The sequence below is a fragment of the Labrus mixtus genome, chromosome 17 (genome assembly GCF_963584025.1).
Source record: "Labrus mixtus chromosome 17, fLabMix1.1, whole genome shotgun sequence".
Classification (NCBI taxonomy): Eukaryota; Metazoa; Chordata; class Actinopteri; order Labriformes; family Labridae; genus Labrus; species Labrus mixtus.
Genome location: NC_083628.1, coordinates 16,148,322 through 16,165,676, shown reverse-complemented (window position 1 = coordinate 16,165,676; position 17,355 = coordinate 16,148,322). Strand labels below are relative to the sequence as shown.

The 17,355-nt window shown below is 39.8% G+C and overlaps 3 protein-coding genes across 6 annotated transcripts in view; 1 reads left to right on the top strand and 2 right to left on the bottom strand.

The window, feature by feature from the left end:
* Window positions 1–270: 270 nt before the first annotated feature.
* On the top strand, window positions 271–2,004 carry ndr1 (nodal-related 1). The gene is made up of 3 exons (XM_061062135.1): window positions 271–509; window positions 967–1,736; window positions 1,852–2,004. The coding sequence occupies exons 1-3, from the start codon at window positions 302–304 to the stop codon at window positions 2,002–2,004; spliced, it is 1,131 nt and encodes a 376-aa protein (XP_060918118.1). The 5' UTR covers window positions 271–301.
* A 2,294-nt stretch (window positions 2,005–4,298) lies between these two features.
* LOC132992324 (eukaryotic translation initiation factor 4E-binding protein 1-like) lies at window positions 4,299–6,993 on the bottom strand. Its single transcript, XM_061061563.1, has 3 exons — window positions 6,715–6,993; window positions 4,690–4,884; window positions 4,299–4,604 (listed from the first exon to the last, which is right to left on the bottom strand). Exons 1-3 carry the CDS (start codon window positions 6,848–6,850, stop codon window positions 4,576–4,578), a joined length of 360 nt encoding a protein of 119 aa, XP_060917546.1. The 5' UTR covers window positions 6,851–6,993; the 3' UTR covers window positions 4,299–4,575.
* A 2,036-nt stretch (window positions 6,994–9,029) lies between these two features.
* Window positions 9,030–17,355, bottom strand: part of ank1b (ankyrin 1, erythrocytic b) — a 77,885-nt gene continuing 69,559 nt past the window's right edge. For 2 of the 4 annotated variants that reach the window (XM_061061118.1, XM_061061120.1), the window contains 5 exons: window positions 15,576–16,233; window positions 15,300–15,435; window positions 13,931–14,002; window positions 13,242–13,337; window positions 9,030–12,997 (listed from right to left, as the gene is read on the bottom strand). In XM_061061118.1, coding sequence (XP_060917101.1) covers window positions 13,269–13,337; window positions 13,931–14,002; window positions 15,300–15,435; window positions 15,576–16,233 — 935 coding nt within the window. In that variant the 3' untranslated portion in view covers window positions 9,030–12,997; window positions 13,242–13,268. The remainder of the gene's footprint in view (window positions 12,998–13,241; window positions 13,338–13,930; window positions 14,003–15,299; window positions 15,436–15,575; window positions 16,234–17,355) is intronic. The other 2 variants (XM_061061121.1, XM_061061119.1) reach the window with 2 other exon arrangements.

Genomic DNA, 17,355 nt, shown 5'->3' with positions numbered 1-17,355 from the left:
TTCAAAGGCCAATTGGTTTCGATACACAACGACCTCGTCACAATTAAGTCTTTGAGCGCTACCCTGGATCACACACGCCCCTCACCCATCGGCCTCTTGACAGATCTCTTCAAAGGACGTCAGGGGGAGAGGAGGCGAATATAAAACCAAGGCTCAGCATCTCATCTGGAGCATTTGGGATCTACCTGTTGGAGAGACAACACCACGACTGGGAATTATGAAGGGACTAGCCGTGGATATGTTTTTCGCTCTTCTTCTTGTGGATTTGTATCTCTGTCAGGCCGCTCAGCCCTTTCCTGGGATGCACCCTGTAGCATTGCTCCATGGTTCCAGACGCACCGAGCACCGGCAGCATGCCAGCAGGCTGCCTCTTTACATGATGCAGCTGTACCGGACCATGCTGACCGAGGACCGGGCCAAGACCACGACCGCCACCGTGGAACATACCAAGGCGGAGGACAGTGCCGGTCTGCATGACTCCGACTCCGTGATCAGCCTTGTCGCCAAGAGTGAGTATTCAACATTAGAGAAAAAATATTAAGATTTTTAGATGGATCTGGTATAATGGCTCTTGCTTCCTATGATGAATTGCAGTGCACATAGGCACATATGCTATTCTGTTTCAATATATAGGCTATATGCCTATGTATTATGTGAATATAATAGTAAAATATAAACCTTTAATTGAATGCTACAGCATGTCCTTTCAACAAAATGTAAATCATGTTTCTTAGGATTCCTTTGACACAGAATGTGAATATGTTAATTTCCACTCAACTTAATTTAATCATTTGTTTAATCAAAGTCAGCTTAAATAATGTACTTAAGTACACTAAAAAATAAATTTTGATTATCACACTAAATAAGTGAAACATATTTTTCAAGCAAAAGTCCAATGTTGAGTGTCAGCAATGAAGTTACTTTTCTTATACAAGTGCTAACCACTTTTTCTTTTATTCCTTTCAGGCTGCCAGCAGATTGGCAACAGGTGGTCCATCACCTTTGACATGTCTTCCATGTCTTCAACTGATTATGTCCAACTGGCTGAACTCCGCATCCGCCTGCCTGCCTTCACAGAGTCTTCCCAGGCCTCAGTAAACATCTACCACTCTGACAGGGATGGGTGCTTTGGCATGCACTGCTCAGAGAACAGGCTGTTCGTGGGCCGCCTAAGAGCTCATCCCAGTTCAATGGACTCCCCGTCTTCCTGGAAGGTTTTCAACATGACAGAGTTGCTCCATCACTGGCTGCAGCGGGGAGACCCCATTCAGAGGACTGAGGAAGGTGAAGTTGAGATGGAGCAGGAAGGGCAGGAACAGGAAGGAGTCCAGCACCCTACAGCTGACCGGGTGATGATGGTGGTCTTTTCAAGGCAGAACCCAAACGCTCAGCGAATGCCAACCCTCATCCGCACAGCAGAGCACTCCAAATACGTCAGCCTCGACAGGGAGCGAGTGACGGCTGGCTCTGGTTCAAGGAGGGGAAGACGCAGGGCAAAGAGGCACCACCATATGGAGCAACAGAAACATAGAGTTTCTGAAGCTGTTTCTGCCAGCAAGCCCACAGAGGAGAAGGGTCCTCTCTGCAGGAAGGTGGACATGTGGGTGGACTTTGAGAAGCTCGGCTGGAGCGATTGGATTGTTTATCCCAAGCGGTACAACGCTTATCGCTGTGAAGGTAGCTGTCCTACACCAGTGGATGTAACCTTCACTCCAACAAATCATGCATTCATGCAGGTAAGACTGAATTTGGTTAAAATCCTTTAATTCTGTGTTAATATTGCTGGGACTGCATATTATTCTGTTTGAATATCAATGTTCTAATCATTATAGTTTCTCTTTCCCTTCCCAGAGCCTTCTGAAGCTTCACCACCCAAACAAGGTGCCATGTCTGTCCTGTGTGCCAACACGCCTCGCTCCACTCTCCATGTTGTACTATGAGAATGGGAAGATGCTAATGAGGCATCATGAGAACATGCTGGTGGAAGAATGCGGATGCCACTGAGAAAAATACTTCAGCCTTTTAAGACTACATGCCCAGAGGGGTCTACAGCAACAGGCCTGAGCTACTCAGGGGCACCAAGTGGATGAATATCCACAGGCACTTTACGGAGAAGTCCAGTTTGACACTAGGACAGAGGCTGCTGCTGCACTACAGGACATGAAAGAAGAAAACTGCTGATTAATGAGACAGCTCTCAAAATAAGGAAAAACAATTAGAGTACTGAATCGCTGGAACTTTTTGTAAAGGTTTTGATGACTTAAACCGGGCTTTTAATTACCAATGGATGAGCCATTTCTCAAGTTAAAAGGGCTGATGATTGCATTTTATTGATCAAGAAGAAACAAGGTCCAAACAAAAGCACAACATGGTCTCTGACTGAAGCACTATACAAGATTGAAGGACAAAACTATACACAAGATATGCTATGGAAAACTGTTCCTTTAATTTAAATTTTTTTTAAACATTTTTGAATACCATTCAAGTGACAAATGCAAATGTCAACATTTTTTAAGCGCTTTAACTTTATTAAGATGTGTGGGTCACATTGACCCATTTGTATTTATGCTATGTACAATAATACAATAAATTATTTCTAATCTTGAACTAAGTGAGTAGATGGTTTTCATTCCAATGTTTAAAGTTTAAAGGTACCATGAGGAGATTTTATCTGGTTATGAAAAAGACTGAAAGTAATCCTGATGTATGAGCTACAAAAACACACCAGACCATCAGGAAGAAGATTCATTATTTTGATATGGTTATTTTTATTGCCAGAAATGGCTGCCATGGGATAGGTGTCAGACAAAATGGTTAACATGCAGCCCACTGCAGAAATAGCCTTTGTTTACATTTTCAACAGCAAATATTCACAGTCAGTGGTATGTTTGACTACAGAAGAGGATTTAAAATCAGGAAACACCACCTAAGACATGTTCAGGACATGAGCAGCAAAGAGAAAAGAGGCAAAACCTCGTCTGCAGGGGGCGCTAAAATCGTTGCAAACCGAAAGTTCCTCACTGGAGCTTTGAATTATTTTTTTCTGCATTTCCATTCATGATTTAGCAAAAAACATAAAATAGACCCAATAAACAAGTGCACTCTATTAAGGATATAAACTTAAGTATGAGGCATACACATTTTGATAACCTTTGAATCAAGTGTTTTTTATATATATATTTTAAGGACTTGCAAGAAAATAAATTTGAAGATGAAGATAGTTTTGGCTAATATCTATTTAACTGACCCCACATTTTTGATGAACAGCAAACAGCCAATTACTAAGTTTTTCTCAAAGTCTCTTGGGACAGTCGGCAACAGACTATTAAAGGTATAGGGTGTAGAATTGTATAACAAATATCTAAAGTAACTAAAAATGGTTATATATATGTTCTGTTGAGTACTTGCCTCAAATATTTCCAACAGTTATCAAAGCCAGAGATATCCGTAATTTTATAGTTGTAACGGGACGTGTCTTGTGGCGGCAGCCGCCATGAAGAGCCGCCATGACAGATACAAAATGTTTATCGTTGCCAAGGAAACACCGGATGTTACATCAAAGACTGCTGCGTAAGGAAGTGGGAGCTGCTACTGAAAGCTGCCGTACTGTTGTTGTATGTCCTGCTGTGATAAAAATGTCATGTAAATTATACTTGGATACATCGTCAGTAAACATATTCTCTTTCTCAGGTTGGTTTCTCCCGTTCGTCTTGACTACGGTCAGAGTTTGTTTTCACTGGGGGGCAGCTGAGAGAATCACTCCCATGATTCCCCGCGAGCCTTGACGTCATCCTTTGTTATTGTTTTGATCGAGAGCCCCCTGGCAGCAGATTTTACATACTGTGTGTTTAATTCAACAGGGGATTGTGTTCATCTTTCAAATCACTGTTCCACATTTTAAAGTTCACTCCACAATACCTGTCTCACATTAACACCCAAGGTAAGCAAGCTAGCAGGGCACATTCTGAAAAATTAAGCAGAAGACTTTTGTTAGGGAGCTTGGTCAAGATGTAAACAGAAGAAAAGGACAAATTAATAACACAAGCCAGCAAACAGATACTGTTTGTCTGTACTTTCTAAATATGAATGAGGATTATGGTTTGCTATCAAGCAAGATGATTAAAAAAATGTAGTGTTCTTAGATAGCTGCCCCACTAGTGATAGCGGAAAAAATATATAGCAAAATAATAACGTAAGAAAACACTGACAGTTCTAAGGCTGTAATTTTAGACAAAACAGGATAAAACTCTGATTCATTTGTATAATATTGAATATGTATGTATTCAAAAGGCAAGTCATTAAAGGTGTAAAGGTTTAATTTACACAGACTTTGACTTGTCAAAAATGTCACAGGTCATACAGAGTCAAGAGAACTTAGAAGTAAAAAAACAAACACATTTTTGCATCAGTTACTCTCTTAAGAGAGCATTAAAAAAATACCATCTTGTTTTCAGCAAAAATCTGAAAGTGGATTATAAAGGTATATAAGACTAAGCTCCCTATTTCAACTCATATTCTTTTCATCTCAGTAAATAAAAAAATATTAAAAATATTTTCTATCCATGAGCCGACTCTTCAGATGTCCATTTCAAACTGGGCGTCTTCTGCAAAAAGAAAAGACACTGCAGTTGAGTAGAGCGAAACAGACAATACATTTTGTTCTCATGTGGAACATGCAGAAATCATTACCTGCACTCTCCTCTTTGTGCTGGTCGTGGTCAGTCTTGATAGTGGGTGTCGGTTCAGGCTGGTTTGTGTTGCTGGGGGAGTCTTGTTTGAGGGCCCTGGTGACGCCTGGGATGTCAGGCAGTTTGGGAGGCGTGCGAGTCAGAGGAGATGTCCGACACTGCAGGAGGAACTTCCTGTCATAAATTATTCTCGTGCCTGCCCGGCAAGAGAAAAGGATATCACCTTTTGCCAATATTTCACAAAGCCAAACAATTAAGTAATCAATATGAGAGGCAGAGGTGTCACCATTCAATATTTAAGAACATTTTTGTTTAAGCTCTACGGCACAGGAGATGAGCTGGTGTCTCATAAATAAAATAATATACAGTGCGTTAAAATGGGATAACATTTAACAGTTCGTTGTTTAACTCCTTAAAATTGATAAAATAATAGGTTCTGCTTTATTTCTTTGTTAATTGTTTAGCACCAATACACCCAAGACAAATTCCGTGCATGTGTAAAAGTACTTGGCAATAAAACCCGATTCTGATTCTGAAATAAATAGCTCATTTAAAGATAAAAAAAAACCTGTACCTGGGGATACAATGTCAAAAAAAATGAGTGAAAGTAAATGAAGTTTGTACAAACAACCAATCTTCAGGAGCTACAAGTTCTTTGCAAGAGGTACTGTTACAGAGATTTCTGAGACTAAACTGTAGTCATGCCCATACATGCCCATGATCAATGGCCTATTTGTTTCTATTCCCCATCAGTGACTTCCCTTCACTGACCCACTTCTGTCTTATCTGTGTAAATCTGTCCCACCTGGTAATGTTACAGGACACAGTATCAGTTCTAATGGACATGTGCACTGTGTGTCACCATTCTCACTGCTTTACTTTTTATCGGTCACTACTACGTCTAGATCTGACCGAGAGGGCATGTTTGAGTAAAATACCGAATAAATGGGTCAGACAACTCACTGACTTTTTTAGTCATTGTCATTTTCTGATCTGATAGCTGTGAGCAGTATATCATCAGTCATGCTGATAGCCTGTAGTCAAACTATTTTTTATTTAAATCAACATGGTATACAAAAAACAAGTTGTCCTTAAAATACTTAAAAAGGTGGTTAGTGGGTAAAAGAAGCTTTCATGTTTACATATTTATACTTACTTTATAATTACTTTCTGCCTCTTCAATTTTGAAAACTTAGCTTAACTCCTGTCAACGTGGCTGCAGCGCAACAACAGCCTGCTGTACGAACAAGACTATAAATAGTATGACTGAGAACAGGGGCAGTATTTCACCATACTGTGACTAGGGTCATTGAATCATAGTGTGCTTTTGTAATTTAAACAATCTAGGCCTGTATTTAAGTAGCCTAAAACCTCACTTATAACTATTACAAAGTCTATTCGAATATTGTATTAATTAACATATCAAAAGCCTTCAAAGGACACAATCGCTGTCAAACACAGGACATTATACCCAAATGAAAAAAATGTGAATTATTTTCTGCACACAGAAGTTTCCTTTTAACTTTGTTTACTTGCATGTTAAAGCCTTCATAAAGTAGTCGACAAACACTGTCAAACATTAACGGGACAACACAACTGGACATGAGTGTTTTCTTTCCTACACACGTGTTCACATGTGTCTGCTTCACAGATAAAATAAACACGAGAATAAAATAATAATTACAGGTATACAAACGTTTTAAATTGTAAAAACTATTGAAGTTGTCTCTAGAGTGTAATAAAATGAGTCATCTAGAAGTTGCCTGTCTACTGTAAAATGTGTGGGCCTATTAAGCCACCACTAACTCCTTTCCATGGCCTGTACAAAAACATGTCACTCTTTAAAAACCCCAGCAAGTCTCTCATCTGCTTCATCTCAAGTGTACCTTAAAACCAGTTTTCTTTTTCACTGACACTGACTGTCTTCTCATTTATTCTGTGTCCCTCTTCTGATATTCCTCTCTTATGACAATCTTTTTGTTCACATTTCTGTCACTGTGAGCCTGCAAAGACTTAAGCTCGTTACCCCCGGGCGTAGTGCTGAACAGAGTCCCTCCCGGAGTCGTGGAGTAGTCTTGGGGCATGTGAGCAGCATCGTCGATGGTGACCCGTCTGACGGCCGGGATTTCCCGGCTCCGAGTGGTCTGACCTCCAGCTGACATCTCTCACAGAACTGGTGGTGGACCTGTAAAACCAGTGGGTTACTGGGAGCTGTGTGCAGTCTGCAGGACGCTCTGTGACTACAGTCAGAGTACAGGGAAGATACCTCGAGCCTCCACGTGCTCTGAGCACATCCAAAACAACTCAGTGACTTCCTACAAAACACCACATGGAGCGGAGAGCTGTGATTGGCTTAAAACAGGGGGCGTCACAACGCATGGGAATTGTAGTTTTTTTCCGGCTGGATGCATTCTGGTCTGGTATCTAGTCTCCAGTCTATGGTCTCTACCACCAAAATGTCCTTGTCTATTCAGGACAATTCAATGACACATTTTTAATGTGATTTCAAATCATTTTTAAGCATTTAATAAAAATAAAAAAAAACGTCAAATATACTATACAATCAATATAGAATATATTGGTGGTTACCAACCCTTAACCCTCTACTGCATGCTGTTGTTGTAAAATGGCAACAATTACTTTATCTCAATTTTACATAAAGGCAGTTATATAAAATACATGTTTTCATTGTTTTGGTGTGAAAATAAGGGCTTTTACTTTGAAATACAACTCATTTATAGCATCAGATGACCAGGAAATCCTGTTTGCACCCCCTTTTCCCGTGACATGTAACACCTAGAAGTTCATGATCTGGGGCCTCCAAACAATGTTTGATTCTTCGATATTTTGGATAAATTCCTTCATTCATTTTTTTTATTACCATCAGGGATATGTTAACTTTAAGTTTCAACATTTAAACCAGTTGTATGTTAATATTATTTGTAAAATGGTGTAATTAATTTGTTGCCGTATGGCGAATATTCCATGGATCTTAGTGCATTGAACCTATCGGACTGCAATTGAATTACATGGCACTCTGAGACTTTGTTTACAACTTTTTATTTCATTTAAAAGGATAAAAATCATCAATTTAATTTATATTTAAGATATATTTAACTGTCCAATTTATTCTGGATTATAAATTTCACTAAGGCAATTATCGTTTTAACAAGGAATTTGATATCCTACCCAAACTGTAAGGTGGTCCACTTATGTGTACATACTCAATAAACCCAATAAACCAATTTCTAGTCAATAAACCCATAGAGTTTTAACACAATAAACTGAGTTTTAACATAAATATTTATCTTCCAAGGATATAGTATTGTAGATCTTTCACAAGTTGCCAGTACAGTGTGATATATAGATTAATACATCCTCGATAACACAGTAATAAGATTTGCAGACAGCATGTTGTACTATTTTGGATTTATATAGAACATGCTATAGCTACTTCTTTGGGAGAGGGAGTGAGAACAGGGCATAGCTAGCTCTTCCACTAGTGGAGAGGGGGGAAGTTCAGTCAGATAGAAGAATGTCATATAAATTGGTTTAAAAGAACCTGTTGATATTTACTAAATCAAATTATTGCTATTGACTGAGAATGATTTCATGAAATTAAATAAGAAATCACTGTGTTTTTTAGTTAAAGAGTTGTATGTCCCTGTCTCATATTACAGGTGTCTTTCACTATCTCGTTTTGATAATACTATAAACATACAATTTAAAGAACAACTGAAGTCATAATCATTAAACCATGTTAATATTTGTTTACATGTTTAATTACATATTAAATGTATGTTCAATCTTGTTTTAATTAAAATAAAAACTGGATTTTATGGTACTTTCCACACTAGTACATTGTTGCTATGAGTCAACAATTTGTTAACTACCCCCTATATAATAAAAAAAAAAAAAAAAAAGGTATATATTTCCATTATTTGAGTTATTCTATACGGAGCCCCTCTGGTGACATTGGTGAACATTTTAGTTCAAAATAGTAATTTATGGCCAGAAATTAATATTTTGAGGGATCAAATTATTTATTCGTGGCCACAAGTTATAAAATGCTCATCAATGTCACCGGAGGGGCTCCACAATTTTAATTAATAAAAACACTTTCAAACATTTTAATCATGTCTTAAAAATGCTTCATTTTTTGGAAGGTTAATAGTAAAAATACATTTTTACTCATTGCTTTAAATGAAATTTCTCAAGAAATCAACCCCTGCCTTTGAACTACCATCTAAAAAATCCTGAAATTATTATGAAATAGCAATAAGCATTATCAATATTATTGAAAAAAGAAAAAAAACTTTGAACAAAACATGACACAGCACATTATGTCACATCTTTGTTTATTAATTCTTGTAAATGGTTTGAGCTGGTGTACAGGGTAAGATGATCTATACATATCTTCATGTCAGAATGATTCTGATTGAAAGGCTTGTATACATATTCACGTTTGTTTATCCTCTCTCCAGGACAATACAAAAGAAAAGAAAACAAGTGGTCATAGCTACAAAGCCTCTACATTCCCCATGATGTGGGCGTTGGCCTAGTCTAGATAATGCTTAAAGAACATCCATAACAACTCTATGAGGGTGCATAGCATTCTAATTAAATATATTTTTTTCATATATTTATACATATATTTTCATAAAAACATTTTTTGTGCATGTGCGCAGTTGCATTCCTTAGGATAGAGTAATATGATATTGCGTTTACATTGTCATGTTTCCATTCTAAAGGAGTATAGGTGATCTCTATTCTTCGCAACACTTACATTTTTTTTTTTTACAATACTCTTTCTTAAAATACACCATTGTTGGTTACACATCCTCTCAAGTCACATTCTGGTCAAATCTCTCTTCTTCCCCCTAATCCAGCAAGGTCTGGAACCAAGCACCGCACACACGGACACACACATCCACGCACACTCCAAACATACACACACTCTTCAAGGTGGAGGACAACAGAGTTCATTTCAGAACACCAATCCAAATGTTTGTAACGATTCACTTTGGAGTGGAAAGGGAAGAATCATTTTATATTCAATGGAAGTAAAAGTGCTTAATGCATCATTAAACTCAATGTAAAATGGGTTCTATTCTAATATAATACTTCTAGATATTATACTTTCTAGTTATATTTGAAGTAAATTGTATCTCCCACATTATAGACTTTTTTTCAAAGCTTTCTCCAAACATGTCTACTGGTGGCTACGGCCTTGGTGGACAAAGACGACCAAGTTCTGTGCCTATTTAAGGCACAATCTAACAAACCGTATGCTGGTAAGAACAATAAAGCTGACTCACCTGTCTCATCTGTTTTGTTAGCACTGTATCACTACACCAGATTGTGTCTTTGCAACTACGGTCTTCCTTGTAACTTTTACGGCTGGGTCTACATTTTGAATTCCAACTGTGGAGGACTGGCTTTGAAGCTTTAATTGAGAACTTTCAACTTGTATTTTGCTTCAACTTAAACTGTCTTGTTTGGCTTTATTTACATTTGTTTTAAGGAAGATTCTGTTTCTCAACATTTTTTTGTTTCTTTTTTGTTCATCACTAGTAACAAATGAATGAGGATAAATGTCAGTGGTTAATTAGCCACCCTGGAAGCTCTCCAAGCTAAGATTCTAGTTGATAACTATAACTTATTTTCTGTCGTTTTTTTGGTCTTATTTTAATCAGGACACCTCCACATGCACATTCGCTCACTCACTCACTAACAGACTTACACACAAACCATCCTGCACCATCCACACTCCAACCCCCCTCCCCCACCCCCGTGAATCCCTAAACACTGCCTAATTGTCCCCGGAACCAAAGCCGAGCTCTGAAGCACTCACTTCTTGTCCCGTGCTTGTCTTTGAGAGGAGGACTTGGAACTTAAAAAAAATAATAATAATAATAATTTTGATTCTGACAGAGCAGAACTGAAAACCTGAGTGGAGTTACAGTGGAAAACATGTGATATGTAATAAACATGTGCTCTATCTGATGAGGTTCTCGTGCACGGATTGGGCATGGCAAGTATGTGCACATGTGTGATGTGTGACTAATGACTACATTCATTCATTCAGTGTCTCACTCATTCAGGCTACAGTAGCATATACAGTACTTAAATATTGTGTTTTTCCAGAAAAATGTGTGCTACTATGATATGACCCCTTCATAGTGCTGCCATCAGTTTCATGCATAAAGTAAGTGATGGGGGGCGGTTTACAAGGATATGAATATGACACACTCGAAACAAACTTATATACCCAATATAAGACAATGCAATAAGGTGGTTTCCCCCTTACAGCAGCAGCACACTTCTTAATAGATATTAGTGTGATACGTTAACATATCCTGGTTTATATTTTTGCTACGTTAGGTGCTGAAAGAAAAAAAAAACTGAAAAAAAAAATCCTAAACAATCTGTCTCAGGCCTTCCACACTGCTACCGCTGAGTCATCTGATCTCGCATCGGTGCATCATCCATGACTCATTCACATCAAGGTCGATTGAATCATTTAGATACAGTACAGCAGCTCCATATCAACACGACGGCTGCTCATCCAGACGGAGTTCCTGTGTTCACACAGGAGTTCAGTCAAGTTACACCTTTCAGTTTCACATTCTTAGGAGAGATATACAGAACCGCCGCTTTCTTCTTTTGTGGTTGTCGTTAGGTATTATTGCTGTTGCAAACTTCGAAAATCACTGTCCTCTGACATTTTGACCTAGCATGATTACTTAATGACGTAATGGGCGTCTGATTATGTATGTATATATATATACTGTGCTTTTGTTGGTTTGTATAAATGTTTGTGTGTCTTGACAGTTCACGAGTTTGGGGTCAGTGATAACGAGACGATCACAGTGCTAGCTGTCTGTCCTCACTGCACAGTTCCTTTCATATGTGGTAGCGTCACGCCGTTTTACGCTGGCTACCATTTAACAAGAAGTCAATCCTCACACAAATCAGACCCTTCTAATATTTCCCTACTTCTTACAGGTGAAGTTTTGACACTGTGGCTGTATAGCCGTTGCAAACAGGTAGAGATTGAACATGCAAACCTTTTTTTTTTTTTTTCATCGGATGGAGGCGTTAAATGCTAATGGAGAGGCTTGTGATTTCACTGCATATTGACAGAGGCTACTGATAAGAGATTGTGGATCAAGATGAAGTGTGCTACTGGAAGAATTGATGGAAGAAGGTAGAAAAGGTCACGAGGGAGGAAAGAGTTAAATTTTTGTGTTGTAAAGCTGCTGCACAGAGCAAACTATCAGCTGACCCCTTTCAAAAGAACACATCCCCTATTGTCTCAAAAAAACACATGTCCCCATAAAACACGAGGGTTCAAAGAGCTTCAGGTCCCTACCAAGGTTAAACACTGCTGAAAACCAAGGCGGACCAGTTTCAGATACAAAACAAAGAACAAGAAACAAGCGTTATCCGCAAAAGAAAAGACATCAACACACACAGGACAGGAACACTTACAAGCAAGGGAGCGCTGCGTCTTTCTCCTTCCAGCACTGAGCACGCCATGACATCACAGGGGAAAGGCCAATGGTGACCCGTGTATCAGAACAGAGCCAGAAGCAAGGAACACATGCGGTAGAGAAGAATACACGCCCACATACGCACACATACACACACTGACACATGTCCACGTAGCATATAGTGCATATATCACATTGCGAATATTCAGGGAAAAGGTCCAGTGAAAGAAGCATTGGAGGCTTAGCTGTATATAGAACCATCCTTTTGGGGACTTTTTTTTTTTTTTTGGCTTTGTGTTATTGGACTCAACTTTCTTGCCACTTTAGTTAGGGGGTGGGGATTAGGTCCTTAAACGACATGTGTCCAAAGTGTTGGCCAGCCCCCGCTCCTTGTACCCCTTCAGTTTGAAGATAATGACAGTTCAAAATGTCAAAGGGCATGCACCAGCAGTCATCATGCGATAACAGTTCACAGGAAGCACTTTTTTGTTGCTTTTTTTTTTTCTTGGTTGTTTTACTGACATTTATGTTTTTTTGTAAAAAAGAAAAAGAATCTTCATGCCATAGTTTAGTTGATGTTTTTCTTTACAAATGTTATAAAACTACAAGTTGAACTCCTCTTTTTTCCCCCCCCCTCTGTCTCTTTTCTTTTGTGGTGCTCCATGGTCACACATAGAGGATGATTCTGTCTTTGTCACTTTGTAGTTTGCACTTCTTAGTCTTTGTGTCTCTCTTCCTCTACTCCTTTGTTCATTTCCATCTTCGGTCTGGTTGTGTTTTTTTGGAGGATGGTTTGGCAGTGGCTTTCCGGTCCTGGAAAACAGAGAAAGACACCATTAATAACTAAAAAAAAGCATACAGGCTAAATTATTTTGGCCTCCCAATACAAACATAATAATCAGAGTAGTGAATGTTTAATCTAATGTTCTAATTTTGAACATAAATAGAACAGAACAGCATGTGATAGAATATTGAGCTCTATCAGAGTCAAATATATTGCCATACAGGCGTATTTCCAAGCACTGGGATGCACAAGTGCTTGCTGAGTGTCCCATACCTGGAGGACTGGGGTAGTATTTGTATTTCAGTGTTTAACTCTCCGCAGACTGGTGCGCTGCACTGACTGAGAACCCTTTCTCACATCCACCCCCACCTGGAGCAAGGAGGGAGGGAGGAGGGAAAGAAACAACACTTGGACCAGTTAACTCCTGACGCCTCTTTAATGTAACCAGAGCAGGAAACCAACTGATCTCCACCGGCCAGCCAATGAGGGTTGCTGCAGTCCTAGCTGTAATTTCATTACAAGTACTAGTACTTTAGCCAATCAGCTGGAGATAGATCATTTCCAGAATACTTCACTGCTATGGGGACATTGTCTAATACATGAAATTAATACAACTGTAAAAGCCTTTAGGTAATGATGACAATGATGGGGAAAGGTGATTATGTGTCACTTTTATTCTTACAGTCCTTTCAGACGATAAGGTATGACATTATATTTTCAATGACCAAATATGGTGTTCATATAACTTTCTTTTTAGTGTCCAAAACAGATTAAAAGTTGATGTTTTTTGTCAAATCTGCTGATGTGTAAAAAAATTTTCAAACCAACATTTGGCTGGTGGCTACTGTTAATTTCCCACCCTTTCTTCCAGACTTAGTGACTGATCTATCAAATGTGACAATGCTTAGGTTGAGAGATCGTGTTGATATGACTGAAGGAATGATGTAAACATTTTGACCAACCTTTCGAGCGAGCATCTTGCCCTGTTCAGAAGCAAACTGTGCCTCAGCAACAAAGTCCTCTTTCTCCTCTCTCTGAACAAAATGACACAGAAGTAAATGTTAGCGGCAGACAAAAACGCTTCACATGTTTCCACCAAAAGTACCAGGAACTTTAGATCTCAGGAACTTTAGATCTCAGGAACTACTTTTCTAGGAACTAAACGTTTTTCCTCCACCTGGTGTTGTCTGAGTATTAACTCATAGTCTACATAGTAGGGAAATGTTAGCAAACACGTCTTACAGGGACATCTATTTTAATGTGATTTTTGCACAATACTTTACAACAATGATACTGCCACATAAAGGGACTCTTCACTATTGGAGACTACAGTTTCCTCTTCACGTTCAGGGTTCATTCCTCTTGAAATGTACAAGCAAATGGATAAAATACTCTTTGTTAAACCAGGAACTTAGGAACTAAATGAACTAATTAAAGTTGGTTCAAATCCTAACTCAGTTTGTACACATGGTACCCAATGATAAGTCCACTATAAGGGACACAGTAATTCAAAGAGTTCGTTTAAGTGCACAGACTAATTATATTCATCTTATAGATGCTTCTGCTTAGTTATATCATTGATTTCATTGTTGTGCAGATGATGCTAAAATGTACTTATCAATCAAGCCTGACAAAACCAATCAGTAGACTAAGACCTAGTTGACCTGCAGTTCAGAAACTCAGACAAAACAGAGGTAATTGTGTTCGCCCTAAACACTTATTGGAACGAAAATATGTTTAAGATGGTATCCTCTTGACATCCAGCAGCACAGTAAAATTTGGAAGTTTTAAGGCCAACCTTTAATCAACTACATGTCATTAAAAAGACATCATATATCACTCATATCCGCTTCTCTGTACTGTCAGAAGCTCCTGGAAAGGTTTCTAGTTCCTGGGAAAAGTGCCTGCTGTGGAAACTAAGAAATATTTGCATAAAGCGTTTCTGCATTAAAAATGTAAAAAAACAACCCCAAACTATTGGACATGGTAGCTATACCTCATGTGTTGCCCCACACAACACATTATTCTGGTCAGGTTCTGTGACATCATCAAAATCATCAATTTTGATGATTTTTGAATTGTTAAGTGGGACTAAATTTGTTGATGATAACCAAAATTCAAAAAGATAAAGGGATGGACAAAGATGTTCCCCCTCCAGGCGCAGGCAGCGGCGGGCGGTTGTCGTGGCAACCTGACCTGTCCCCGCATCTGCTCCTGTTCCCAGGCACGTTGGCCCGTCTCCTGGTGGGAGAAGCCCAGCCCCTTGTCAAAGGGCTGCGTGCCCTGCAGGAGACGCCCCCGCAGCACATAAGAGTAACCCGTGTCACACACCGGAGTCAGCAGAGCCTCCTGGGCCACTCGCAAGCCTGGCATGCTGCCGTCACGTCCTGATGACATTGAGCCCACCCATCCCTGCAGGGAATCCTTGTCTGGTAAGTAAGGTTGAAATGCTCCACCGCCCACCATACTGGAGACCAAAATGGAAATTAATTAAAAACAGGGAGTAGAAGAGCAAAAACAGAAAGACAAAATACAAGTGATGTAGGAGATATGTTGTCTTTTTGCCACAAGATTAAATCAGATTTAGTACAGTATAAGTCAACATACCGGTTTTCTCCATTGTGCTCTGAAGGCCGACCCAGTCCCGAAATCTCACATCGTTGAGCATACACCTGCTGGCCTGCAACAACAGAAATTCCTTCCACTGAACCCAGCCCCAGAATTTCACCTCCCCCTTTAGCCCCTCCTCCTGCAGAAAGGGCCTCTCCTCTCCTTCTTTCCGACCTCTGACCTCCCAACTGGCCATTAAGGTTGACCTTGGGAACAGCGCCACTGGCTCTCACCCTGTCCCTTTCTGCCAGGGTTGTTGCTGGCTCCTGTGGCGCCTCCTCCTCCTCAACCTCCACTTCCTCCTCCTCCTCCTCCTCTTCCTCCTCCAGCTCCATGATGGAGCCGCTGGCCCCACTGGCGCCGCTGCTCGGGCGACCCAAGCTGTAGGGCAGGGATAGGGTCGCGCCCTCTGAGTCGTCAGCTCGACTACTGCCATCCAGTGACGAGTCCTCCACTGTGACCAGCGAGGGACTGACCCCTGCTGGCCACACCTGAACATCGGACATCTCCATTAATGTGTCTTCCTCTGTGGTAGCAATTGGGGCACATTCAAGGCTTGAGACTTCCTGCCAGTAGGGCTCTATGCCCAGCGGAGATGGCAAGCTGTATTGCATGGAGGCCGGGGACAGCAGCTCCTCCTGCACCAGCCCATAACCTGAAGGGAAGACAGGGCGAGACAAGAGAAAGACTAACACCACGCAGGCACAGCCAGGGGGAGGATGGGGAGGTGGTAGATTGACTGTTTCTCCAACCTATGAGGAAACAGTGGTGCCCTGCCCTGTCCCAATATACCAGGAAAGACTGTGGAGTCTGTCTTTTTGAGCAAAAAAATGAAAAAATTGGTCCACTTGGTTAAAATGTGACCAGCTATCTGCTCCCAGAACATCCTATCTCGTATCTTTATTGGGTTAATCTGCTTTCATTTTGAAAGGTATAACACCTTGTCTTTCATTCAAGTTTTTTTGTCATTGGGACACAGCAGTAGGAGTGAGGTGGGGGTTAGAGGAGTTTTGTGCATCTGTGAAGTGAATGGTGCAGGGCTCTGGTTTGCTACCATCTAAGAAAGGGAATCTTCAGAACAGACACTGTGTTCATTTAAAGGCAAAAAAAAGGTGAGTCTAGGGTTATAAAGAGTACTGGTCATTGGGTTGGCACGATAAAAATGTTGCATTAGTAAATCAGTACTATTTAAAGTAAATGTTCCAATCCATACTAAAACTTAAGCTCATTTAGAGACAAGAAAACACAAAATCTCAACGTAGGCTGTAGGATTTACCAAAAGCCTAAGAATGAAATTACTTCATTTAAGCAGTAACTGTAACATTTAAAATTTAGCAATTGCATATATGTTTTCAGATGCTTTAAAAAGTCACATTGCTTTGGATCACTGTTTGTGTTGATTGGCCACTACAGAGACTGGGTGTTCTTACTTTTTTTAAGGAATGAGAAAGTATTTTAGACAGCGTATTAGATTAGGGATTACATTTTTAATAAACCATCTCCATTATCGTTCCAACCCTTCTTGTACATTTAATAAATCAGAGTAAGCAGCATCTTGCAGATTTTAGGTGCAAGTTACTGTTGCTCTTGCATTCTCCCGTGGTTACACATCAGTCATGCATTCATGTTTGTGTCTTTAAAAAAAAGTTCATTATGCACACTCTTTTCTGCACACCATGTAGACACACTCTAATACACACATACACACACACACACACACACACACACACACACACACACACACACACACACACACACACACACACACACACAAACA

What these genes read in the sequence shown, in the direction of transcription:
- ndr1 (XM_061062135.1), top strand. Translation starts at nt 302, where the DNA reads ATGCACCCTGTAGCATTGCTCCATGGTTCCAGACGCACCGAGCACCGG. An exon ending in GATCAGCCTTGTCGCCAAGA is followed by an intron (nt 510 to 966) that starts GTGAGTATTCAA and finishes TATTCCTTTCAG; the next exon opens with GCTGCCAGCAGATTGGCAAC. An exon ending in CAAATCATGCATTCATGCAG is followed by an intron (nt 1,737 to 1,851) that starts GTAAGACTGAAT and finishes TTCCCTTCCCAG; the next exon opens with AGCCTTCTGAAGCTTCACCA.
- LOC132992324 (XM_061061563.1), bottom strand. Translation starts at nt 6,850, where the DNA reads ATGTCAGCTGGAGGTCAGACCACTCGGAGCCGGGAAATCCCGGCCGTC. An exon ending in GTTCAGCACTACGCCCGGGG is followed by an intron (nt 4,885 to 6,714) that starts GTAACGAGCTTA and finishes CTTGCCGGGCAG; the next exon opens with GCACGAGAATAATTTATGAC. An exon ending in GCACAAAGAGGAGAGTGCAG is followed by an intron (nt 4,605 to 4,689) that starts GTAATGATTTCT and finishes TTCTTTTTGCAG; the next exon opens with AAGACGCCCAGTTTGAAATG.